This window comes from Protopterus annectens, chromosome 12.part0, assembly GCF_019279795.1.
Source record: "Protopterus annectens isolate FY-2018-M chromosome 12.part0, PAN1.0, whole genome shotgun sequence".
NCBI classification, from domain to species: domain Eukaryota; kingdom Metazoa; phylum Chordata; order Ceratodontiformes; family Protopteridae; genus Protopterus; species Protopterus annectens.
Window position 1 is genome coordinate 89,796,998 of NC_056746.1, and position 26,749 is coordinate 89,823,746.

The 26,749-nt window shown below is 40.5% G+C and overlaps 1 protein-coding gene across 2 annotated transcripts in view; it reads left to right on the top strand.

The window, feature by feature from the left end:
* CARD11 (caspase recruitment domain family member 11) overlaps positions 1-26,749 on the top strand; it is a 2,459,919-nt gene that overhangs the window by 1,386,827 nt on the left and 1,046,343 nt on the right. For both annotated transcript variants that reach the window (XM_044089102.1, XM_044089103.1), the window contains exon 5: positions 328-507. In XM_044089102.1, coding sequence (XP_043945037.1) covers positions 328-507 — 180 coding nt within the window. The remainder of the gene's footprint in view (positions 1-327; positions 508-26,749) is intronic.

Consider the following 26,749-nt stretch of genomic DNA (forward strand, 5'->3'; position numbering starts at 1 on the left):
TCTTGATGCTGCTCCATAACGACTAAACAACGACTACCCACATTTATGTATTTCTGCAGTAATTAGTATCAGTTTGTAGTCTTTACCATTGTGTACCCAGTGTAACCAGTCTATTCTGATATAATATGTAATGGGCTGGGTATGAATAAAACTGCTTATATCCTGAAACATCACTGAGTAATCTGTTTAAGAAGGGTAAATCTTTTAAGTCTTTCTCTAAAAGTAGGCAGCTGTGTCTTAAAGGTTCCATCCAGTTAACAGTAGCTAAGAATAAAATTAAAGTAAATTGACATGTGCTTTTAACTGCACTGTTTTCTTTCCCTATAGATTGACCAGCTAAAACACAGACTAAATAAAGTGGAAGAAGAATGCAAGCTGGAAAGGAACCAGTCGCTTAAACTCAAAAATGACATGGAGAATCGGCCCAGAAAAGAGCAGGTGTTAGAACTGGAGAAAGAGAATGAGATACTGAAAACCAAAATACAGGAATTACAGTCCATTATACAGGTAACGTTATACAGGTAACATTATACAGGTAACGTTATACAGGTAATATTACACAGGTAACGTTATACAGGTAACATTATACAGGTACCATTACACAGGTAACATTACACAGGTAACGTTATACAGGTAATATTACACAGGTAACGTTATACAGGTAACATTACACAGGTAACGTTATACAGGTAATATTACACAGGTAACGTTATACAGGTAATATTACACAGGTAACGTTATACAGGTAACATTATACAGGTAACATTACACTGGTAACATTACACAGGTAACATTACACAGGTAACACTATACAGGTAATGTTATACAGGTAACATTACACAGGTTTTAGGTACAGCATGACAAAATCAGTATAAAATTAACATGTTTGCCTGTGTGCTTGTATAAGCAGTGACATCCCTTTTAAGTGCGTTTTTGAGGATGTGTGATATTTATTTGTCACAAATCGAACTTCAAAGGCCATTACTTGGATAGAGTATGTGTGTGTGTGTGGGGGGGGGGGGGGGAGCAGAAGCTATCTTTTACAGATGTTACATTCATAGGATTTAAATTGTCCCGGAATTAGAATGTGTTAATATTAACTGCATGATACACTGAGCATTCCATTGCAACCCCCCCCCAGTGTCTAAACGTTTATGATGTTTCTGTGGAGAGAATAGATCCACCTTGTGTAAACACACATTGCAGTACATTTTTAGGACAGTATTATTCCATTGGAAGGACTTTATATTCCGTTCACAGAGGCCTTAAAACCATCAGGTCCTCCATCATTCACTGATAATTAAAGTGTCCAGACTTTGTCATGCTAGTGAAGTGTAATTTAACTTCAGTTTGTATTCATAACTCAGTTTTCATGTCTATAATAGTGGAGTCTGCATCCTACTGGCTCTAGTACTTACTGCTGTTTGGGAAAGTTTCATCAGAAATTAAATAAACCATCTAAATGATGCTTGAAAAATACGTCCTACCTTGCCAGCCTCACCTAATGATAATACCTGTGGAAAAGTTTTGCACAATATGCAGGAAACATGGAAGATGTCTTTGCAAAAGACCAGTGAGATTTGAGGAAATATTTTGAAAGGATAACTGTGGAGTTCCTCAACAAACCTGTGATACAGTGTCTGTTCACACCACTGCAAAAGACATTTCTCATTTCTCATGTAATCAAAATGCTACTGGTCCCTGCAGAAGACAAAATGGTAAGATATTAATTCCTGATTCTTTGTAGCATTGAAAAAGTAGAAACAACAGAGTTTTGTATTTGATATAAGCCATCAAAACAATCCAAAAAGTGCAGAATGCTAACACAGACATCTCTTCTCCCTGTTATAAACAAATATTATTGAATGATTGCGCTATGTAAGATGCACCTCCATATCGTAATCTGCATAAGCCACATAAATTACATAAAGCTCAGAGCACGTCGGAGAGGACATCACTTCCAACTCTTTCTTCTCTATTGACCATCTTCAATAACCAGCAGTGTATTTTACTTGTATTGCACATTTCTAATCTTAGAAAATCTTTTACTATCCATACCTGAATGGCTGTCTATTGCAGGCAAGTGTTAGCAGTAGTTTTTGACAGACCAAAATCAGGTGCACACACTTTGTTGTACTATCTTACCATAAATAACTTCCAGTTAACATGGCAGCCTGACTGGATATGAAACTCACCAGAGGAAAGTGGAAATGTCAAAGATTAATCAAAATAACAGTGAAGATGAGCAGAAATGTAGCAACATCAAGGTGAACATAGGATTGAAATTACCAACAAGGAAGACAGGACTTCATAGGAATAGAAACCTGTAAAAGAAGCAATGGAAGGCAAATTGAGAAACACTGAGTTGGCAATACATTGTGACTAGGGCCTACTGTGATCACTGTCAAAGAAAAATTTAGGTCAAAAAGAAGAAATGGATGCAGCAACTATCAGAGATAAAGACAGCAAACCTGTTTGCAAGACTTCATAGAAGAAATTTAAAAAGTGGGAGCAAGCATTTATATTTATTGTGTTTATTTAATCATTTACTTATTTGTTAACAGAATAGGTAGACTGTCAATGAACCCTTTTTGCCATGACATTGGGGTCAGAAATGATCAGAATTCACAGAGCAAACAGCAATGTACATACATAGATACAGTGAGTCTACATACTATACAGTCATGGCTAAAATAGCAAGTAAAAGAGAAAGTAAACCATAGTGTCTGCATACCTTAATGGCCATCCCCTCAGTTATGAACAAGAGAATATTTGTAACATTTTTGCAATATAATTTACAAAGCATTTACACTTCTAGCATTGTGTATCAGCTGACATCCAAACTTCAGTGACATAAATCACAAAACAAAATACCCTCTGAAATACATTACAAGAACAGAAGGCATATAGCGTTCAGGATCTGAGTGATGAATAACAGTGCATGAAAACGTAGCTTCAAACAAATATTTTTAAGATAATGTCTCTCCAGCTCCTCTACTGCTGTCTTTGAGAAGTAAAGAGAAAAATAGCTAGTGTGAAATAAATAGTCACGACAATAAAAGCAATTAAAACTGAACCAGTCAGAAGGAAAAATAATTAAACAATTTTCCAGGCATAGTCACTATTCAGGCCAGCAGGTTTCAGGTTGATACATTTCAAAATGTACAGTGTGTCATTATATAAAAGGTATTTTTATATCAGAACCTTCATAATTAAAACTATTCACTTTTCATGACTTTAGCATGTAGTAAACCAGTGTTACTCTGGTGCTTATCAATAAAATACAAGGCTATAGGACTCACAATTCTCTGTTTCTTTATGTATGGTTATGTCTAATTTTAAGTCCTCTGCTGATTTAACCTGAATAGCTTTGCTGTAGGAATACCTTAGGGATAAAAAAAATTAAGATGCAATTATACATTCACCTCACATCAACCTTTGTACCATTAATACTCTCAAAACTAGTGACTACATAACTACAGCCAGACCAAACAGGACCTCTGTCGTGGTAGGAAGGTACTGTATATTAAATCACATCTGTACTGTATATATATAAATTAACCTAAATAATCATGAAGGTTTATTTTATTTGCATATTTATTTACCAGGTGAGTGAACTGGTCTGTTGAACCTTTTCAGCCATAACCTTGGTTCAAAGAAGTGTAAAATGTATCAGTTTACTGTAATACACCTAGAACAGTACATCAGTTTTCAATAATATGCACAGGACAGTCAAGTTGTAGATTTATTACGCAAGAAGTTAAATTGAAACTAAGACATGTCGATATATTCTTGGAAACAGTATAGAAACATTTGCTTTTATTTGCATGTATAAATATAGTGAGTAATTGCACATCCATCCATCCATAACCCCTTTTCCCAATTTTTTGCTCATGAACGTGCATATAATATTTACAAATGCTATATACAGAAATACAAATATATAAGAATGCAATTTACAAAGTAGACCAGAGGTTTACTATCATTTAACTGGATGGCACAACAGCGAATCGCGGTTATGTCGAGGCAAAAACCTCAAAACTAACAACAGCAACAACGAACAGTAATAAAATCGAAGTGTGGTGAATGCAAATGTTGACTTCAACATTTATGAACAGTCACCACACTTCCAGGGACACCATTACTGTGCGTTGCACAGTAAATAACATATTAAGGGGGGGGCAAGCACCCCTGCACACCCTGCTACTTAAATATACTAACTCCAGGATCGCACTATAGTGAGGGAAAGGGTACATGTCCCGATCCCCACTATAGTGTGAGCTGCGTTGAAATGTCGGACCTGACAACAGCTGTTGTCAGGTCCGATATTTTCATTGTCGACATAATGATAAGTGACAGCAAAATTTGAGATTTCGTCAATCGCATGAATTGCGATTGACAAAATGATAGTAAACCTAGGCCAGCAATGAATGCACAAATGTTAATACAGACCACCAGTGAGAAACATTTGACATTGCAATAACAGCAGTGTTAACTATTGCCTTGAAACTTGCAAGTAAATTCTGCAATGAAGTCCGTTTAAGCTGGTCTTTACAGTTTTTCAACCATTTCTTGTTTTTTGATTTTGGTAGGTATGCGATTCTAGGTTGAAGGTTCCAATCTTGAGAAGATCCTTTCATCTACTGAGAAAAGGCAGAACTATGAAGTTAATAAGAGTTAGGCTGAAATGGTATTTTGAGTTTTAGAGGGCGTGCTACCCTTATTTTAAGGTCTTGAAAATCACAGTATTTAGGAGGAACATTGCCCTAATAGTCATAATAAGCCAATTTATGTTTTCAAGTAATTTGCAACAATAGAGTAAGGGGTCTGCTAAGGAGATAAATCTACATATTTTTTCAACCATTTGAATCGTGTATATTATGTGTAGAGTATAGACTAGAAATGGGAGTCCAAGTTCTAATTCAAGTAATAAGATATTTTGGGCAATAGCTACTCAGGCTGTTGGAGTGAGGAGTTGACCAATTCTGTAATAGAGTTTTAGTTGTGACAGTAACCTGCTGGTTATGTTTTCGGTGTGCACTGTGAAGGAAAAATGGAGAAAGAAACCTTTAAGGCTGTCATCATGCATCCAAAGCTTCCATGAAAATCCCCATACAGATGCTTTCTACACTCTCACATAATACCAGTCTTGAACATCTAATTTATTATCTTGTTGAGAATAAATATCAATGTATCATAGTTTGAAATGGTGGGGTGCACAATGGCAGTGCAAGCCTATAAAACCTTCCACGCATTTAGACCAGTTACTACACAGACAGGGGCTAAAGTTCAGTGTGTTTTGATTTACATCAAACATAAATATACCTCAAGGTTGGACAAATTGGACAATGCACTTGAGTTTGTCCAAGATCAAATCACCATAGGCAAAATCCCATACCACTTCCTTGCAAGCTATAGGTCCTCCTGTATAACCCAGGAAACCCATACCATGTATTTAAACTTATTGGAAACATTCACCATCCAACCGAGTACAGTATTCATGGACGCCTTTAGTTACAGTACTATTAACTGGGAATCATATTCAATGCCAAATATATAGGCAAAGAGATTCTTGGATTTTGTAAACACACACTCCCTGGACCATATTGTCTATGCATGGACCAGGGTTGCAGACATACCGGATCTGGTCCTCAGTTATATGGGAGAATTCTGCACAACCCCAGTGTAATTTCTTTTTCTGGTAAGGTCAGACCACTAAATGGTCTCCTTTGAAGTAAAAATGAAACATGGACCCCAGCCTACCCTGGAATATTCAGGAACTACTCTAAGGCTAACTTCCTGCTATTAATTGATATCCTGGAAAATGTTAAGCCCCCATAAGCACTGAGAACACTGCTGCCTACACAGAACTGTTCATAGAAACCATATACAAGCATGTTAATAGCTTTATAGAGGCAGTTGTACCCACCAGGAAGAAATACAGAACTAACTCAAAAAACAAGCCAAAAAATGTCCTACACTGACCACCTCAAAAAACTCCCAGCTTTACTCTGTAGCATATCGCCTACTCCGAGGTGATCTCCGCCTAACATACAAAGCTATATCAAACCCAGAGCTGTTGGACATGCTACACCTAAAGAAATCCCAATCCCTCTGAGCTACACGCTCTAGGGACCTAAACCTTGTCATCACAATAAACAGAACATGCTGGAGGGATAGAATCCTGTCCCAGAGACTTCCTATACTCTGGAACAAGCTACCTATCTATGTCAAACAAAGTTCCTCATTATCACTCTTCAGGAAGAATCTTGATGAGTGGATGGGAAATAGGAAATTCACCCCGGGGATCACTTTTGTGTCTTTGCTCGACAGTGGCACAGGAAAATAACTTTCTTGGGTGGCATAAGCCAGGGAACCTTGTTGGCTAGGCTTACGTAGGCCCCTGGGCCAATAGCCTATTACCTACCCATGAACCTATGAACCCTGATGGAAATACATCAATAGGCTGTATAACATAAGGAAGAAAATCATGGCAAAAATTAGGAGGCGTAACACCCAACAGGGTAAAACCACTCATCAAACTAAACAAACAACTAAGATGACAATTAAACCTACCAAAGCCAAGTTTTAAGTAAATTTGGCCTCCCCAGGTCAGGAACAACAACAAGGCATTCTTTAACTATGTTTGCAACCTCAAAATCAATACACAATTGTGTATAGAGCTCATTGTTAATGGAGCTACCTATAGTGACCTAGGAAATATAGCAGACCTACTGGCTGACAAATTCGGTGCCAGCTTTACCCGTCTCTCCCCCTCCAAGTCACCTCAAAAAATACCATTAAGTACAACTCCCCCTACTATCACTAGGGAACAGGTCCTGAATGTTGTCTAAGGCCAGGAACACTGTATCAATTGGACTAGGCAATATCCCAGGAAGCCTTCTAAATAGCATGACACATGACGTATCAGTCCTACTGGAATTGCTGTTTCACTGTAGCCTTCCAATAGGCTTCATGTCTCATGAATAGAGAACAGCAGCATTCATCCCTCTGCACAAAGATGGGCCATCTACAGACCCTGCAAACTACGGACCCATAAGTCTGAACAGTTTCATATGCAAAGCCATGGAAGGAATTATCATGGAAATGATCAATAATGACACAGGGAGCCTAAAAACATAGCACCCAAGCCAGTTTGGTATCATTAAGGACAGGTCATGCCTACTTAACCTACTGGACGTCTTTAAGAAGGTCACCAAACAATGAATGAGAGCAAAATGGTTTCATCTGCCTACCTTAACCTGGTCAAAGCATTTGACACAACACCCACTCAGGCATTGTCGACAAACTCAAGATGTTGGGTATAAACCATTATGTCACCTAGTGAATAGCCAGCTGGCTCACAGACAGGACCTAGGAAGTTAGAATTGGGGAGTCTACTTCTTTAAAGAGGCCAGCCACAAGCAGTGTCCTTTGGGGATTATCCTGGAGCTATTCCTTTTTGGCATTTACTTCTCTGAAGTCACGACCAATGTCAGTAGTCTCTGGCTGACTAAATTTGCATGTAACTGCAAATTAGGAGCAGTCATAGTATCACACACTGACACAAAATGTTCTCCAGGAAGGGCTAACACAGGCAAATAACTGGTGTCAGAACTATGGACTAAAACTAAATGCCAAGAAATGCATAATAGTATCCTTTGGAAAGTCATCCATCCCTGATATCTATCATATTGACAGAATTCCCCTAAGAGCTGACTCATTAGCTCTCTGATCACGTAGCCCAGGCCAGAATGACCCTGAGTAGCATCCTGCCCTCACCAAGAATGATACCATGGTATAATGAAAAAATTATCAATTTCAACAATTGGCTAAGTTTCTGGTGTCATTCAAAGGGGATCCAGTGCCTGTCCACCTGGGATGACATGCTCGACAAGCCACGCTGCTTCGCAAGAGATGGCTTGCAGCTGTCACCCTTAGGCTTTCGAATACTGGCCAAGGCTCTTGCCACTCCCATAGTGCTTTTTTTAGGCAAGGCTCAAAAGACAACCCTACCACCATAAATAGCACAAGTAACAAAAAACCGAGGGTAATGCTACTCAATGCCAGAAGTCTAAACCTCAAAATGCACGCACTCGAGGCACTCCTCAGTATGGAGAAAGTCGATATGTGTGCAGTAACAGAAACCTGATTTAAGGCTCCAGAAAGCACCCCAGCACTACCAGGCTACAACTCATACCATACATTTCGGCCACAGAACCCAGACCAAAATACAAAAGGTGGGAGCGTATCCATATTCTTCAAGGATACCCACACCTCCAGGTTAGTGGCACAGCACTATGCTTCAGATGCTTCAGAGATCATCCATGCACAACTAACAATGGACAAAACTGCATTTCAAATTGTAGCTTGATACAGATCACCCACCATGTCCCAGGACCCCCATTCCACATTTCTGGAAACACTGGGAAACATAAAGGTCCTACCAAACATTCTAATATTGGAGTGATTTCAATTACCCAAACATTAATGGGAGAACTACTCAAGTACTAACTTCCTTGCCCAACATTTCCTAGAATTTATAAACTCAAATGCCCTGGATCAACTGGTCAACACTCCCACCAGAGGTGACAACATATTGGACCTGGTCATCACCAACATGGATGACTGGTGTTCCACACCGGAGGTCAACCCCTTGCTGGTTAGATCTGACCATAATCAAATCACTCTGGATATCCACATTCCACCCCCACCCCTGGTCAAGGAAACCACCGTGAAAAACTTTTCAAAAGCAAACTTCACTTTCCTTAAGACTGAGGTAGAAAGTTTCAAAGCCCCCATGCTAAAGGATAACGCTGTCCAAGTTGCAAAATCCTTTACTAATGCATTCTACGGGCACCTACAAGAATGCATGGATTGTGCTATCCCAAGCAAAACTAAGACTCACTCCTCCAAGAAAAGGAAACTAGTCTGGTGGACCCCTGCCATAAACAAGCTATACAACAGAAGGAGGAAACTAGTACAGAAAAGAGCAAAATCCCAAGAAGGGAAGACATCCCTGATCAGTATCGGCAATAAACTATGATCCCTCATAAAATCATCCAAGGCTAGCTTCAAAAGAAAAATTGCCAAGGACTCCAAAGATAACCACAAAGCATTCTTTAGCTATGTCAAGAATCTAAGTGGCAATGCTCAGATCTGCTCGGAGTTAGAGCACAATGGCACAAAATACACTGAGCCGACCGATATCGCCAACATCCTGGCAGACAGGTTCAGTGCAAACGTCACCCCCCTCTCACCCCCAAAAGGCCCCATAACCATACCAGAAGAATGTAGAGCCCCTGAAATCACAGGCACTCAGGTTAAAACAGCCCTCTCCAAAGCCAAAATCACAGCATCAATGGGACCACACGTTGTCCCAGGCTGCATTCTACATGAGCTCAAAGACAAACTAACCCCTCACATAAACACACTGTTCAAACTCAGCCTATTCACAGGCTACGTACCCATAGAGTGGCGCACAGCAATGGTTATTCCATTCCACAAAGATGGAGCCACAACAGACCTCGGGAACTATCACCCTATAAGCCTGGCTAGCTTGGTCTGTAAGGCTATGGAGTGCATCATCATGGAACTCATTAACAGAAACACTGGGAACCTCCAAATACTGGACCCTACCCAGTTTAGCTTTGTTAAGGGCAGATCATGTCTCCTAAACCTGATGGACTTCTTTGAGAGAGTTACCAAGGCTATAGACAGGGGGAAAGGTGGTACACACAGCCTACCCAGACCTCACAAAGGCCTTTGACATCATTCCCCATTCTAGTATTATAGACAAGCTCACTAGCCTGAACATAAACCCTATGTCATAAGATGGGTAGCCAACTGGCTCACGGGAAGAACCCATATGGTGAGAATTGCGGGTGCTAGGTCTAACTCTAAACCAGTTACAAGTGGCATTCCCCAAGGCTCAGTCCTAGGACCCCTCCTGTTCGGCATATACTTCTCAGAGGTAAAGGCAAGCACAGAGGACCATGGCTGACCACGTTTGCAGACAACTGCAAACTAGGGGCTATAATTGACTCTCCGGCTGACACAGACATCCTCCAAAAGGGTCTCACTGAGACAGATACGTGGTGTCAAAATCATGGCCTCAAGCTAAATGCCAAAAAGTGCATAGTCATCCCCTTTGGAAAAAACAAAGTACCCGCAAACTAGCACATAAGTGGTATTCCCCTAAATACGTAAGACATAATAAGGGATCTGGGGACCCAAGTAGATAGTAATCTTGCCTTTGATAATCACTTTGCCAAAATGGTTAGAAAATTCTTCTATGTGGCCCATCTAATCACAAAAGGGTTTTCATCCAGATCAAAAGAGGTTGTTGTGCCCCTCTACACATCACTCATCAGACCCATCATAGAGTACAATGCCCCATTTGGGATGTACCTTACAAGACACCTGCAACAGCTGGAAAGACCACAGAAGTACCTCACCAAAAGGATCACTGGCCTCAAACAGATACCCTGTGCAGCTCTGCTGAAGAAACTCCAGCTGTACTCGGTTGCATACCGTCTACTCAGAGGTGATCTCTGCCTGACATACAAGGCCATGTCCAACCCAGAATTGATGGACATGCTCCACCTAATAAAAACCATATCCCCTAGAGCCACATGCTCTAGGGATGAAAACCTCACCACAACAATAAATCGGACATGCTGGAGGGATAGATTCCTGTCCCAGAGACTTCCCATGCTTTGAAACAAGATTCCAATCTACATTAGGTAGATCTCCTCACTAACACTCTCCAAGAGAAACCTTGATGAGTGGATACAGAAAGATTACCCTGGGGATCACTTCAGTGGCTCTGCTGGACAGAGGCACAGGGAACTAATCTAAGGTGGTGGCAAAAGCCAACACATTTTGGCTAGGCTTATAAATGCCTTTGGGCAGATAGCCTAGTACCTACCTATGAACCTATTAGTCAGGGACTTGGGGACACATATAGACAGTAATCTAGCCTTTGACCATAATGTGTCTGCAGTAGTGAGGAAATCATTCTATGTTGTGCAACTTGTAAACAAAGACATGGCATTTAGGTACAAAGAAGTTACTGTTTCACGGTGTTCAGCATTCATCAGACCTATCATTGAGTACAATGCCCCCTTTGGTATGTACCTAACCAGGCATATCCAACAACTGGAACATCTGTGGAGGTTCCTCACTAAAAGAATACAAGGCATACGTAAAATGTCCTGTGTCTACTGCCTCAAGGCCCTATCCCTGTATTCTCTTTCCTACAGGCTTTGGAGGGAAGATCTATGCTTGGCATGCAGGAATTCTCAGACCCCACTCTGATGTATCTCTTGCATTTCCACAAAACTAACAGCACCAGAATTACCCATTTTAAAGACTTAAACAATGCCTGTGATATAAACAGAACCTGCTGGAGATACAGGTATGTATCCCAGAGACTACTTTGTCTCTAGAACAGTATTCCCATCCATGTGAAGCCGACTTCCTTGCTAACCCAGTTTGAGTAACTTGGACAATTGGAAGAGGAACAGGAAATTCATCCCTTGTTTAACACCTATGTCTCTAATGGACACAGGCAACCTGTAAATCGTTCATCTGCTAGGCCCCTGCTTGTAAATGTTTCATCTCCTAAGCCCCTGCTTACACATATCAAGTGTATCAGGACTTGTCAGAGATTTGGAATGCATGGCTAGGCTTAAAGTGGCCCTTGTGGTTGTTAGCCTAGTACACACCTACTATATCAAGGTCCCATTGCAATTCTTTTTTTACTATTAGTAAGGACCTACCTGTCTGTGCAAATAATTTAAATTTTTTTCTTTAAATTGTCCATTGAATAACTGTTATCAAAATAAGAAATAAAGTATTTAGCTTCTTATAAAAATCATTGTTAAAAGTACACGCATTGCTCTTTGCAACTTTCCATAAGGCACAATAGGCAAAGATGAGGATGACGGGCGGCAATTAAAAAATATAACATAAGCAACTTTACTGCAAGCTTACCATTTAGTTTAGTAGACACCATTAAACCAGGTACATTTATTTGAGTCAAATCCGAAAAGCTGATAATATGTAACTGAAATTCTGAAGTGAAAAAGGCCCTAAGTATTTTATTAGTCAGACGGTGAATAAAGAAGGCGCCATCATGGGAGGTCCTCCTAGCACACAAAATGGAGCTGATCTATGTAACAGTAATAATTAGTGACACAATGCTGAAAAAATGGGTATAGATTGTGACAGTAATAATCGGTTACACAGTGTTGAAAAATGGGTATAGATGACCTCCATTTCAACAAGCCCCATGTGATAATTTACATAAGTGAGGGCAAAGGGGGTCCCCTTGGCTCTACAGATAAGACATCACTAGAAAATGTTGGATGGCAGAAACATGGAAACCGTTAGAAGAAACACTGCAAAACAAACAAGAGGCGATATATTGATGAGTCATTGCAGGGAGATACACAGATGATAATGGAATCCAAGTGATGCCTGTACCTTGACATGGAGAATAAGTAATTCGAAGTGAAGCAGATGCAGATGTGTGTCTGTTTTATACACATTAGTGTCAGTGGCTCAGCAGGTGATAAGCTTGTATTTGGTGCTGTAAGATAAAGAAGGCTGGAGGTTCTGTTCCCTCATGAGGTACTTGGATTACTCTTCTGCTACAGTCCTGAGTGTGCCATCCTTCAGTGAGATGTTAAACCGAGGTTCCATCTGTCTGAGTTGGTTGTAGCACAGATAGATGTAAGAGATCCCACAACACTTACCATAAAAGAGTAGGGGTCCTTCATTTAACACAACATAAAAACATATTTTACAAAATGTACATGTTTACAGGCACATGTATGCACATTTTTATTTGTTTGTACTATGTATCATTTTTTTCATAACATATTCATTATTCGTCCATAACTGACCCCCACACTTCCTTCCACAGTCATAATCTAATTTTTTGCAATATATCTGCCAAAATCCATTTTCCATTAAACAAAATATTCAGTTTTTCATTTCATATAAGCCATAACCCGCGGTGGTGGTGCTGCGGTAGCATTGTCACCTCACAGTAAGACACTGTCCGGTTTGATTCTCAGCTAGAGCGTCTTCTGCATGGAGACATGCGTGAATGGGCGTACCTTCGTTGAAGGTTGTGCATCAGAGCTGGTAACTCGGTACGTAAAAATCAACTACCAATCATTAGTGGACCGGAGTTCCGCTGTGGCGACCTCTAACTGGGAAAAGCCGAAAGACACAGCTATAAATTCTTACTAACCCTTTTCACATATTCTTTCTTCTTGTTCTTTTAATATCCATTCATAATTATATTCATATTTATATTGTTTGTCATTAATATTTTCAAAAAAAATTTTCTTCACACAACATTTTCCAAAGTTTTAATATTCTTTTACATTTCTAAAAACATGTTTTCTTGTCTCTTACTCCTCAGAAAATAAACTCTTTCAACGTTCTTTTCATAGGTTGGTACTAAGCTAACTGCTTTTGCGAGCCATTTTAAACCTAGCCAATTATCCCTTGTGAGACTCAAACGCTGCACCTTGTGTTTGTAAGGCAAACACCTTAACCATTAGGCCACCCTCCCAACCATATGTCATGTTCCCCATTTACTAGTAAGTTATTCATTACCAGTCTCCAGATTTTAGGCCCTTACATTCACCTTACCTCTGGTGTGGTGTCTTGAGTCAATCAGGGTATTCCCTGTAACCACTCCCACTGCCTTCTCTTTTCCCCCACCCCCCTCTTTCCTCAAACAGGTTAAACTGCTACAATTCAGTACAGGCATCATTTTCAAATCTAGGTGCTTAGGATTTCCCTCTCTCTTCCCCCCTTGGCTGACCTGGTGTGACTTAGTGTAAGTTTCTTCATTGTATGGATCTTTTTCTGTTTTTTGTGTAACTGAATGACCTGCTGCTAAATTCTGATTCTGCACAGACTGCTCTATTTTTTTCAGAGGCTCTATAAGTAGCTAGTGACTTTACTGAATTGCTGTGGTAATATTTGTGTTTAAACTTAACCTGTACCTAGAGAAAGTGTATAATCAGAGCTCCTCCTTGCTGCATGTGTTTTTTAATGTTTAAATTGCACACACACACATTGAAGAAGTGCTTTTATGACTTGAATAACTTGGGCTAGCTTATACCTGAAGTGCTTTTACTGGCAATTTTCCAGTTGTACAATTGTGAATAATTGATTTAGTTTTTCTGGTATATCTTTAAAATCTGGCAAGTGTTTATTTACTGCATTGCTCTCTTGCTTAGCTTTCCTAGCTATAAATCTTAGTTCATTCTGAAGTATGCCACTTTACCCCCCCCCCAAACCTTTCTGAATGCATTATTATAAAATAACTGCCTGTTGTTGTCTTCATGCTTACCCTAGAATCTCTGCTTTTCTCTTTTCCTAGTTGAACTCTACAGTTCCCTACAAAATGGTGTCTACAGAACTGCAATCAGTTTCTCTCAACATTTTAACAGAGTAGGTTGCACACACAAAAAGCATTTGTTAAGCTTTCACTTACAGTGCTTTGTAATTAAGCAGGTCAACATATTGGTCAGCCATAGGGCTCTTTGTTTCTACTTTATTTTTTATTTTTTATTTTACATTTGTTAACCGGGCTAGTCTGGCTGGATACATGTCCATTTTCAGCAGAGGCCCGAGGAGAAAAGCTCCACTATCATACTATAACTTTACAGTTTAAAAAGATGCCAACAATAAAAATAACAATCAATCAAACAGTAAAACAAACAAAATAATGACAAAAGAAAAGTAAAGTAAAATTGAATATATAGTATTACCGGGCTTGTGTGGCTTGATACCTGTATATTTTCTACAGAGGGTTGAGGAGGAAAGCTCCACTATCATACCAGAGACTATACAATTTAACAGAATCACTAAAACAGAAAAGAATCAAACTTTGTGAAAAAGCAAGATTAAATATACAGAGTTAACTATGAGAGCAGGTAGTGTATCAGTTATCAGTCAGGATTCGAGCACGGGCATAGCCAGTGATTTTGTAAATGATTTCTAATCTGTTTTTTGAAAAGGTGACATGAGGCTAGGGAGGTCAGTCCAGTGGGAAGTTTATTCCAATATGATCCGATAGTGTTTGCAAATAAGGAGTCTCCTGCTTTATTATGAGATTTGATAGTAGTTACTAGGAGCTTGTTGGCTGAACGAAGTGAAGTGAGATTTTTATAAGGTGTGATAAGGTTGTTCAGTATGGGTGTGTTGGAGGGGTAATGTAGAATTTTAAAAGTGATGACTAATTGCTGCAGGAGTATTAGATTTGGAAGTTCTAGCCAGTTGAGTTTCTTTAAGTTAAGACAGTGATGAGTACGGAATGGAGAGCCAGTTGCAAATCTGGCAATGCTATGGTAGGCTAAATTAAGTTTCTGAAGGTTAGCTTTAGAAATGTTAATAAAGGAGGGAGAGGCATACAGTAGTGTGGAGATGAGGTGAGTTTGGGCAAGAGATACTCGGGATGTGGCAGTAAGAAAGGGCTTAAGTCTGTAAAGGGCTCCTATCTTTTTATTTACTGTCTTGATAGTTAAATCAATGTGATAGTCAAAGTTTAGCTGATTGTCTATGGTGACACCTAGCAGTTTTGTGGAATAGTCAGGTTTGATGATAGTGCCATTGCAGGACACAATGGAAAAAGTGATTGGAGTGGATTTAAGGGTTGGGGTGAAGAGTAGAAGTTTGTTTTTTTTGGGATTTAGGAGGAGACAGATATGTTGAAACCATTTTTCTGCTGCTGTGAAAACCAATTGGGTAGAGGAGTGGAGTTCTACAGGGGATGGAGCAGAGCAGATGAGAGTAGAATCATCAGCATACTGTATACAGGTGGATGTAGGGAGGGAAGTGGGTAGGTTATTTATAAATATAGAGAAAAGTAGGGGACCTAAGATGGACCCTTGTGGGACGCCTATAGTAACTGGGAGTTGAGAAGATAGATGGCTGTCCCAAAGGACTGCTTGTTTTCGATTTGTCATGTATGAATCAAACCACTGTAGTGCTAGTGAGTCAAGTGACAGGGATTCTAAAGTGTGGAGGAGAAGTTGATGGTTGACCATATCGAATGCTTTTGAGAGGTCTAAGAATAGTGCAGAGGAGAACAGGTTGTTGTTACGATTTTTGTTTATTATGTCAGTGAAGGAGAGAAGGGCAGTAGAAGTACTGTGGTAGGGCCTAAACCCATGTTGTGAGTCTACAAGTAAGTTGTTACTCAAGAGATGATGTAAGAGTTGATGGTATATGCAGCGTTCCATTATTTTGGATAGAGGAGATAGAAGGGCAATAGGCCGAAAGTTTGAGAGTTCGTTAGAGTTACCTCCTTTGTGGAGGGGAATGATATGGGAGATTTTCCAACAGGAAGGGATTTTAGATTCAGTTATTGTTCTGTTTATTAAGATGGAGACTGGGTAGGCTAGTTCGGTTGCAGCTAGTTGAAGATATTCAGCTGGTAGTTTGTCGGCCGAAGGGGTGCAAGGTTTGAGTTTAGATAGTAATTTACGTATATAGGTTGTGGAGACAGTATGAAACTTTAGTATGGGGGTGCTGTTTTGGGTAGGGGTTTTTTGGAGGATGGGGGGGAGTCATGGTGTTTGCCAGAGAGGTGACTGTTTGAGAGAAGAAGTCATTGAAAGTGTTGGCTATTATGTCGGGTTGGCTTTGAGCTAGGCTAGCTGGAGTAGGGGTTTTGGTATTCCCTGGATGGAGTAGTTTGTTTATTCCTGACCAAAATTGTTTGGGGTTTTGGTTTTGGTTTTGTTGATATTTAAAGTGATAGTTTTTTTTTATCCAGATAGATAAGTTTCTTTGTTGAGTTTCTCAGGTGTTTGAAGTTCTGGTGGTCAGCAGGGTTTTTTGTGGATCTCCATTTAGTCCATAATTTATTTCTAGCTCGCATATTTTGTTTAGTAGTTTTTGAGAGCCATGGGGCTGCCTTGGAGCTTAGTCTAATTAAGCGGGGTGGGGCATGATGGTATTGTTGAAATGGGTTACTGCTTCGTCTATTGGGAGGTATTTTAGAGTTGACCAGTTATATTCTTTGAGTTCATTTTGAAAGGATGTTAGGTTAAAATCCGTTTTGTTGTGTATGGTACGGTAGGTAGCTTGCTTGGGATTGTTATATTTTTGTTTACAGATAAAGGTCAGGAGATGGTCGCTGATATTGTCAGGGAGTATTCCTGTTTTATAGGAGAGGGGGTTGTTGTTAATTAGTATCCAATCTAGAATGGTTTGTTTGTGGGTTGATTTGTGTATTCTAGTAGGGGAGTTAATGGTTTGATGAAAGTTAAAGAGATTAAGGTGAATGGAGGGTTTGGGAGAGATGCAGGAGTTCCAGTCAATATTGAAGTCCCCTAAGATTATGGTTTCTTGTGGAAAGTTACTGGAGACCCAGCTTAGGATATTTTCTAGTGTGTTGATGTTGTTGCCTGGAGGGATGTAAGAACATATGATATATATAGCCTTGGTTTTATTAACTTGGAGCTTGGAACAGAGTATTTCAGCATTAGTTAGGGAGGGGGGCAAGGAGTCTATTAAGGCTACCTGTAGGTGGGATTTGTATAGAAGGGCCACTCCCCGCCTTTTTTATTAAGACGATCCTGTCTTAAGGTGCTATAGCCTGGGGGAGTAAATTCGTTGTCTTTGGTACTAGGTTTAAGCCAAGTTTCAGTGAGACAGAGAATGTCAAAGGCATAGAAATCAATTAAGGCATGAAGTTGTGTGATTTTGTTGTTGATGCTACGAATATTTAGGTGAGCAATACAGAGGGAGTCAGGGGAGAAAGGTGAAGTAGAACAGTTAGTAGTTAGGTTTGAGTGGGTGTGGCTCATGAGAGTATTGGGGCCAGGGTTGGGGTGGATGTCACCATGTATTAATAATAGTGTTTGCGGGACTTGAAATACTTTTAGGTTTTTGCAGGGTATTAGATAAAATCGTTTAGAGGTTTGGAATTTGTAGTGGTGTACTTTGTGGTAGAGAGGGGGAAGGTAGGGAGAGGTTGATAGTATATTAATATGTGCTTGTTCAAGTAGAGGAAGTGTAGACATGGTGTGTTTGGCTAATACAGGAGGTTGGCTAAGCATAAGATATTCATAGGAGGTAAGAGTATGGTAATAGAGAAGGATGTTAAGAAGAAGAAGTGAAAAGATTGTGTTAAGGTTTAAAGGCATGTTACTAGTGAGATGAGTTTAGCAAGTATAGGACTGTGTGGTATAAACAATAGAGTGAGGTGAGGTAGTAAGATAAGATTGTGGAGAGTGGGTGTGGTTGTAGGACTTGGAGTATGGTATTGATAGGTGATGTGTACAGGAAATGGGATAGGTGGTTAGCTAATTGGGGGAGTGTCTAAGCAACTATAAAGGTAGGGCCCCTGGGGGTGGGTGGAAATTGGGGGTAGGGTGAGGAGTGGAGTGAGCGTAGCGAACGGAGCGGGGAAGAGCAAGTGAGACGATCAGTTGCAGAAAAACAATCAGGCAAGAGGAGAGAAGCAGGTGAAAAGGTAAGGGTGATCTCAAGAGTAGAAAAGTTGTAGAGACTGTATGGTAAGTGGGGGGTAGGTGATAGTAGAGGGTAAGGTAAAGGAGTCAGGCGTGAGGGAAGTAGCAAGAGGCAGAGGTCAAATATGGACTGGAAATGACAGTGTGTGTTGTAGTAGAATAGTCTAAAAAAATGGTTATAGGATCAGTAGTGTAAAGGGTGCCACCTAGTGGCCAGGACAGGAAGGATATCAGACAGAGCAAGCAGGGAGTTTACCAAGACAAATAAACTCTGGGTAGAGAGAGAGGTTCCTCAAGGACAAAGCCGAGGAGAGGAGGGAAGGAGAAGGGATCTAAAGTCAAAATTGGAGGGGGGAGGGGCTGCTGGTTAACCTGGTAGGGGAGCAAATATGTCCTGGAGAGTAATGTTAAGCAGTACAAGATTAGGACATACTTTCCAAAACGGTCAACTCTGGGAAGTCAGTCTTATGTGGGAGGACGTAAAATCCTATTCAGGATTATGGTGCTTAAATATGATGTCCACGGGGCTTCTTTGGCTAGGGAAGGACAGGAACCCAGGTGTACAGTCTGATAGTGTTATAGGCAGAGAGAGAAAAAAAGGGGGAAAAAAAAAGTCAATTAGTCAATGAAGTATGTACCACATAGCTAGTACATATGCCTTAAATCAAAGAACAGGTCAGTACATAGACTACTATAAGACACAATTGTATTAAGCGGTTTAGTTAGACTGCTAATAAAACACAGTAGGGATTTCAAAAACAACCTTGCAACAGTTACATGCTAAAATAACAATTAAGCAAGCGAGATCTACCACACTGTTTAAATAGGTTCCACTCTGCAATATGAGTAACAAGCAGTCAGCAGCTTCAAGAGAAATGGCAGGACACAACATTCACAGCCATGCATCTATAGCCAAATATTACAGGATCCCAAGGGGGATACAAGGTAGAATATAGCGTTGCTTCAATGTGTATAGGTCAAAATACAACATACTTTGTGTGCATCTGTGCACAGAGCTAATAGGCATTAGTCAAGAGCATTACAAAGGAAGCAGTGTGGAGAACATTCCAGTAATAAACACTTAGGCATAAAAAAAAGTCTTAAACAGCTACAGTTTCCTGTGAACGCCAGCTAGAAGTTGTGGGAGACCACGTGGAGGCTGGTCTTAGGCAAGGAACGCTGTCGATAAGCTGCAGCAAGGGGTAACGCTAACAACAGAGAGGTTGTAAGGGGTATCCACCGTGGTAATCAGAGTGAAAAAAATAAGACTACGACTGTGGTAAGCACGATGTAGGAAATACATGCGTGCGGCCTCATATATCGCGCTACAGTTGGAAAAAAAAAACCCTCAGCATCCAAAAGCTTAGGCTATAGGTGTGGGCCAAGGTAGGCTGATGGGATAGGCACTACCTCTGGGTCGCTGGCCAGTAAAGAAGGGAGGAAAGAAAAAAAAAAAAAAAAAAAAAAACAAAGCCTGCCAAGCGTAACCGCTGCTAGGTATAAGTAGTTAAATAGGCGCTTTAGGCGCTGCACTATCCAACAAACAGGCTTAGAGAGAGCGGTATGCCGAACGCTTCCGCTGTGGCTGTTTGTTCTAACAAAAGCAGCACTAAAAACAGATTGACTTTTCCAAAGTTATAGTAAATATTCAACTGTGGTGCCAGTAAAACATCAATGGCTCTTAAGCGTCATTAAACAGTAGTATGCGATGCTTAGAGTGAGCGGTTAAAGTATATGCTACCGCTATGGTTGTTTGCCTAATGTAAAGATAGGACATAGGCACGGGTACCGCTGGTAGTAAAATAAATCAAATAGCAGATAAACTGTTTTAACGACCATGCGTGATGGCTGGCTCAGGGCCAAACAGGAGTAGAAAAAGGGCTGATAACCCGCTTCCGTAAGTTCCTAGTGAACAAGGCTTTCCACGTGGTTCCCATCAGCATCGTAAAGTACAGTTCAACATTTCCAGGTATACAGAGCTAATCCGACACAATTCGGACAACAGTAGTGGATACAAAGTGAAAAATAAAGGAATAAATGAAACAAAACACTTAAACAGTGCACTTAAGCCAAGTACTCACATGAGGGATATCTACTCCCAGCCCGAGGAGACACAGCAGCCCACAGAGGGATAGTCTATAGGGAGGAGTCGGCTAGGGGATGGGTGTATTTGTAGGATAGAAACGGAAATGAGGCTGGAGGGGGAGGAGACAGGTAGGGATAGTAGGAATAGGAGTACAGGGCAGAAAAACAACAACAAGTATGTGGATCAGGAAGCTATAGGTGAGGATGGCAGGGATGGAAGGAAGTGTGGTAGAGTAAGAGCTATAGGCAGACAAGAAATCGAGAGTAGAATACTGAGGGGGAGATGATGGTCAGAAGGAGGTGAGCGTAGTAAGAGGAGGGTAGGGAAGGCAAGTAAAAGAGTAAATCACAGTAGTATGAAAGGTAAGGAACAAGCAGGTCAAAAGAAAAGTCACAGAGTAAATACAGGTAAGACAGGGAGAGGGGGATCGAGAGTGGGAAAAGAGAATAGGAATAAGCAGGTAAGCAAGTGAGACGATCAGTTGCAGAAAAACAATCAGGCAAGAGGAGAGAAGCAGGTGAAAAGGTAAGGGTGATCTCAAGAGTAGAAAAGTTGTAGAGACTGTATGGTAAGTGGGGGGTAGGTGATAGTAGAGGGTAAGGTAGAGGAGTCAGGCGTGAGGGAAGTAGCAAGAGGCAGAGGTCAAATATGGACTGGAAATGACAGTGTGTGTTGTAGTAGAATAGTCTAAAAAAATGGTTATAGGATCAGTAGTGTAAAGGGTGCCACCTGGTATGGGACAGGAAGGATATCAGACAGAGCAAGCAGGGTGTTTACCAAGACAAATAAACTCGGGGTAGAGAGAGAGGTTCCTCAAGGACAAAGCCGAGGAGAGGAGGGAAGGAGAAGGGATCTAAAGTCAAAATTGGAGGGGGGAGGGGCTGCTGGTTAACCTGGTAGGGGAGCAAATATGTCCTGGAGAGTAATGTTAAGCAGTACAAGATTAGGACATACTTTCCAAAACGGTCAACTCTGGGAAGTCAGCCTTATGTGGGAGGACGTAAAATCCTATTCAGGATTATGGTGCTTAAATATGATGTCCACGGGGCTTCTTTGGCTAGGGAAGGACAGGAACCCAGGTGTACAGTTTTCCAAAACGGTCAACTCTGGGAAGTCAGTCTTATGTGGGAGGACGTAAAATCCTATTCAGGATTATGGTGCTTAAATATGATGTCCACAGGGCTTCTTTGGCTAGGGAAGGACAGGAATGCAGGTGTACAGTTTTCCAAAACGGTCAACTCTGGGAAGTCAGTCCTATGTGGGAGGACGTAAAATCCTATTCAGGATTATGGTGCTTAAATATGATGTCCACGGGGCTTCTTTGGCTAGGGAAGGACAGGAACGCAGGTGTACAGTTTTCCAAAACGGTCAACTCTGGGAAGTCAGTCTTACGTGGGAGGACGTAAAATCCTATTCAGGATTATGGTGCTTAAATATGATGTCCACGGGGCTTCTTTGGCTAGGGAAGGACAGGAACGCAGGTGTACAGTTTTCCAAAACGGTCAACTCTGGGAAGTCAGTCTTATGTGGGAGGACGTAAAATCCTATTCAGGATTATGGTGCTTAAATATGATGTCCACGGGGCTTCTTTGGCTAGGGAAGGACAGGAACCCAGGTGTACAGTATGAGGGATATCTACTCCCAGCCCGAGGAGACACAGCAGCCCACAGAGGGATATATACTTGAGTGGTTGCCTCCTTCCCCTGTAACTGAAGTAAATTGACTCTTACATTAAGAGCTGTAATGCTTACCTTATAGCTTTAGGACACCTTAGGAAACCTTGTAAACTGCAATAGCCCCGCTATGTTCGCCCTCGCTACGTTCGTGCTCTCTTCGCTCCCCTCCCTGCCCCCAATTTCCTCCCGCCCCCAGTACCTCTAAATTTATAGTACTATAGCCACTCCCCCATTTTCTAGATCCTATCTGCTTTCATCTGGGATAATTCCACCCACCACCATTCTACTACCTACATTTTAATAGCACCTATTAGCTTTCATCTGGCATTCTCCCATCTCCCTTCCAGTACCTTTACTTCACCACTCTATCTTCTGGTGTTGCATCACCAGGTAAAACAGTTCCTTAACTCACTAGCTGAATCACAGATAATGATATACTCCTCTTTACTACCCCTCTTGTTCACACCATACCTCCTTACCTTGTCTGAAAACCAGTTTATCACGGGATTTCAGGTCCCAAAAGGCCATACTATCACCCCAGCTGTAAATCCTTCCACCTTCAACCATACTTACAATACCAGATCCTATATAACATCTTGCTCAGTCTATCAACATCTCAACCCCAGGTACATTAGCTCTAGATCCAAACACTACCACAAACTAATAAATAAATTCCTGAAGTTCATCACCAAGTATAGACTCAACCTAATACTTGGTGGTGATATTCACCCCAACCCTGGCCCACTTACTTCAGATGCACATACCCCATCTACTTGCAATCTAAGCTACAAACCTACAATTAATAGGCCAACTAACTCTCTCCTAGTCTGTCATCTCAATATTCGAAGCATTAATAACAAGGTACATGAATTGCATGCACTTCTGGATGTCCACTCCCCTGAGATTCTCTGTTTATCTGAAACCTGGTTAAAACCTAACACTAAAGACAATGAAGTGTTGCCACCTGGGTACAACATACACAGGCTGGATCGTGCTTCGAGGAAGGGGGGTGGGGTAGCTGTACTCTATAAATCTGAGTTGAATGTCACCACAGATGTAATACAACCTCCTCAGATTAATAACTCAGAGATTCTTGCCACCAAATTGCAACTTAATAAAAATAAATGCATTAATATAATCTGTATGTACATTCCCCCAGGTAACAATATAAAGATATTGTGCACTGGGTATCATGTCACTACTCTCAAGAAACCCTACTACTTGGAGACTTTAACATAGACTGGGGTACCTGTTCCTCAGAATCCCCAACCACCCATATTAACCTGCATGCATTTACACAAATCATATCCACCCCTACCAGGATAGGTAAACCCAACCAAAAAGAAAGTATACTTGACTGGGTACTCATAAACAGTCACCCCCAACTGTACACCTCTGGTACCCTCCTTAATGGCCTAAGCGATCACCTTCTCACATATGTAATTAAGTACAAAACCATTAATTCCCAACAACCCTTACTCAGAAATGCTAGAAAAAATAAAAACTTTGACCCTGCCAAATTCCAACAAGAACTAAACTCATGTAATTGGTCTATTCTAAAACACCTCCCCTTAGAGGAAGCAGTAGCATACTTTAACAACAAATTCCTTGAGATCCTTGATTTGCATGCACCTGTTCGTTCAAAGAGAACCAAGGCAAAAACTGCAACATGACTTTCTATAGTCTAAACTCAAAATTACCCTTAGAAACAAAGCATGGGCTTTAGGGCGTTCTTCTAAAGACCCTCAAGATCACATTAAATACAGGCAATCCAGGAACGAAACCAAAAAATCAATTTTACAAGACAAAAAACAATACTACTGTAATTTACAGACAGTAAATCAAAATAACCCTCAGAAGTTTTGGGCAGGTTTAAATAATCTACTACATCCTGGACAAACTTCAACCCCAATCCCTGCTGCTACTAGTGATAAAACCCCAGAAGATGTTTCTGATAGTTTTAACCAATTCTTTACTGAGACAATTCAAGCCCTAGCTAGCCAACTACCTCCTAGCTCCCCTGGTCCTGAAAGTAGCACCCCTAGAAACCTACTCACGTTCAGCTTTCAGCCAGTCGCCACTTCACTTATCCGTACCTTGATCAAAAAATTAAAATCCACTGCACTTTCTGCTGATCACCTCCCTGCCGAGTACCTACAAAAATCAGCTGATGCTATTGTTTACCCCATCTCAATACTAATCAATCGAACCATAGTAGAAGCTAAAATTCCCACCATCTGGAAAATATCCTATGTAATCCCACTTCAAAAAGGAGGCAGCTCTACTGAATTCTCCAATTATAGGCCAATAGCTATACTCTCTCCACTTGCAAAGATTATGGAAAAATGTATTCATAGACAACTCATGCACCACCTAATTCAAAATTGCCTTATGGCAGACACTCAGCATGGCTTCCATCCTCATCACAGCACTACTTCAACCCTCCTAGCCTTTACTAACACCATAAACCATAATCGCAACAATAATTATATATCCTCAGCCCTCTTTTTGGATCTTTCCAAGGCATTCGATATGGTGGTTCACCAACTTTTAATCCACACCCTGCAAACATTCTGTCTAGATACTGGAGCCCTCCAATGGTTTCAATCCTACCTGAATGGTCAACAGCAGGCTGTCCTCTGGCAGAACAAACTCTCTAACCTTCTACCTAACACCCTTGGAGTACCACAAGGCTCTATACTAGGGCCGTCGCTGTTCTCCATCTTCATTAATGATCTTTATACTGTCATCCCAAAAGTCAGCTGTATCCAATATGCTGATGACTCTACTCTGATTTGCTCAGCCACATCTCCAGTAGAGTTATAGTCAGCTACCCAGACCACCTTTAATACAATAGAAAACTGGCTTTCTGAACATCATCTGATCCTAAATCCCAAAAAAAGTAAAACGCTGTTATTTTCACCAACACGTAGGTCTACCACTTTCACCTTTACCATAAAATCAAATGATGGCACAATAATCTCCCCTGATCCATCTACAAAACTATTAGGTGTCATCATAGACAATAATCTAAAATTTGACCTACATGTTAACCAAACTATCAAAACCATCAATAAAAAACTAGGGTCACGTTACAGAATAAAAGCCTTCCTAACCCCTCCAGCTAAAATTGCCATAGCTCGCTCTCACCTTCTCTCAACCCTTCTGTATGCATCCCCTCTACTCTCGAATTTAAACAAGACTGTCCTTAAGAAACTCTCAGTTTGCTACAACCACATTGCCAGGTTTGCCACTGGGCTGCCTTTTAGGACACATCATTGCATCAATCTAAATCAGCTTGGGTGGCTTGAACTACCCAGCCTAATCCAGTATAACCAACTGATTATGGCCTATAAAATCCTCTATAATCCGGACAATATTCCTGCACTTAAAAATATTATCACCCCCTATAACAATCCTAGACCGCTTCGATCCTCTAACAAACTACTAATTCAGACTAGCAAAATTAATAACACAGCCGGTGATTCTCTCTTTGCAAACTCTGTAAGTAGGTCCTGGAACTCTCTTCCAGCTGATATTACCTTAATTTCCACCTTAGGTCAATTTAAAACTAGACTCAAACAACATTTGTCACTTAACTGGCTATGTCAATGTATCAAGCCTGGCCAACTCTCTCTAGAATGTGTAAAAATCTGTTAACCAGTTTACTGTGTAATTTAATTTAATCCTGACTTGTGCTCAGGATTAACTGTAACCTGTGGAACTTGTTTAACTTGCTTACTTATGTAATCTCTGTAAATAGTCTGTTTGTAATATGTAATGCTGGTATTATGTAATGCTGTATCTGCTTACCCTTGGAGCTTTTCTCCCCGGGCCTCCGCTGAAAATGGACATGCAACCAGTCGGACTATCCCGGTCAACAAATGTAAAATAAAAATAAATAAATAAAATAAAATAGGACGTCCTGACACTCTACTATCTTGGCAGACTACTTTTCCTTACTTTATCGGCATTAATCTTTTCTCCAGGTAAATATTCTCATGGATTTACATAATAATATTGTTTCATAACATTATTACACCACACCCTTCTATCTTTCTCTGTGTTCATTTTTATTTTCCATCTTCGTATTTACTTTTTCTTAACTCATTCACTCTGGAGCAGCTCATACAAAGCTTCCTGCTTAATTCCACCATAGGAACAACAGTGCAGCCTGAGCTCATTTTCAGAAAATCCATTTGTAATACCATACAGAAAACAAATGTTCATAACTCTTTAACTATGAGAGCTAGACTAAAAATGTAAATGTGAACGTTGTTCAGCATGCTGATAGTCCATATCAAAGTCATTATTAAATATTTGGCAAGGAATGTTGATATTGTGCATATTTTTTACCTTTTTGGAAAAGCAAAGCACAATATCTTGGTCAATGTACCATGTAGCCTCATACAAATTGTATTTAATTTCTTAGTATGAATGTCAGCTTTAAAATGATACCTTAACCATTATTGTGT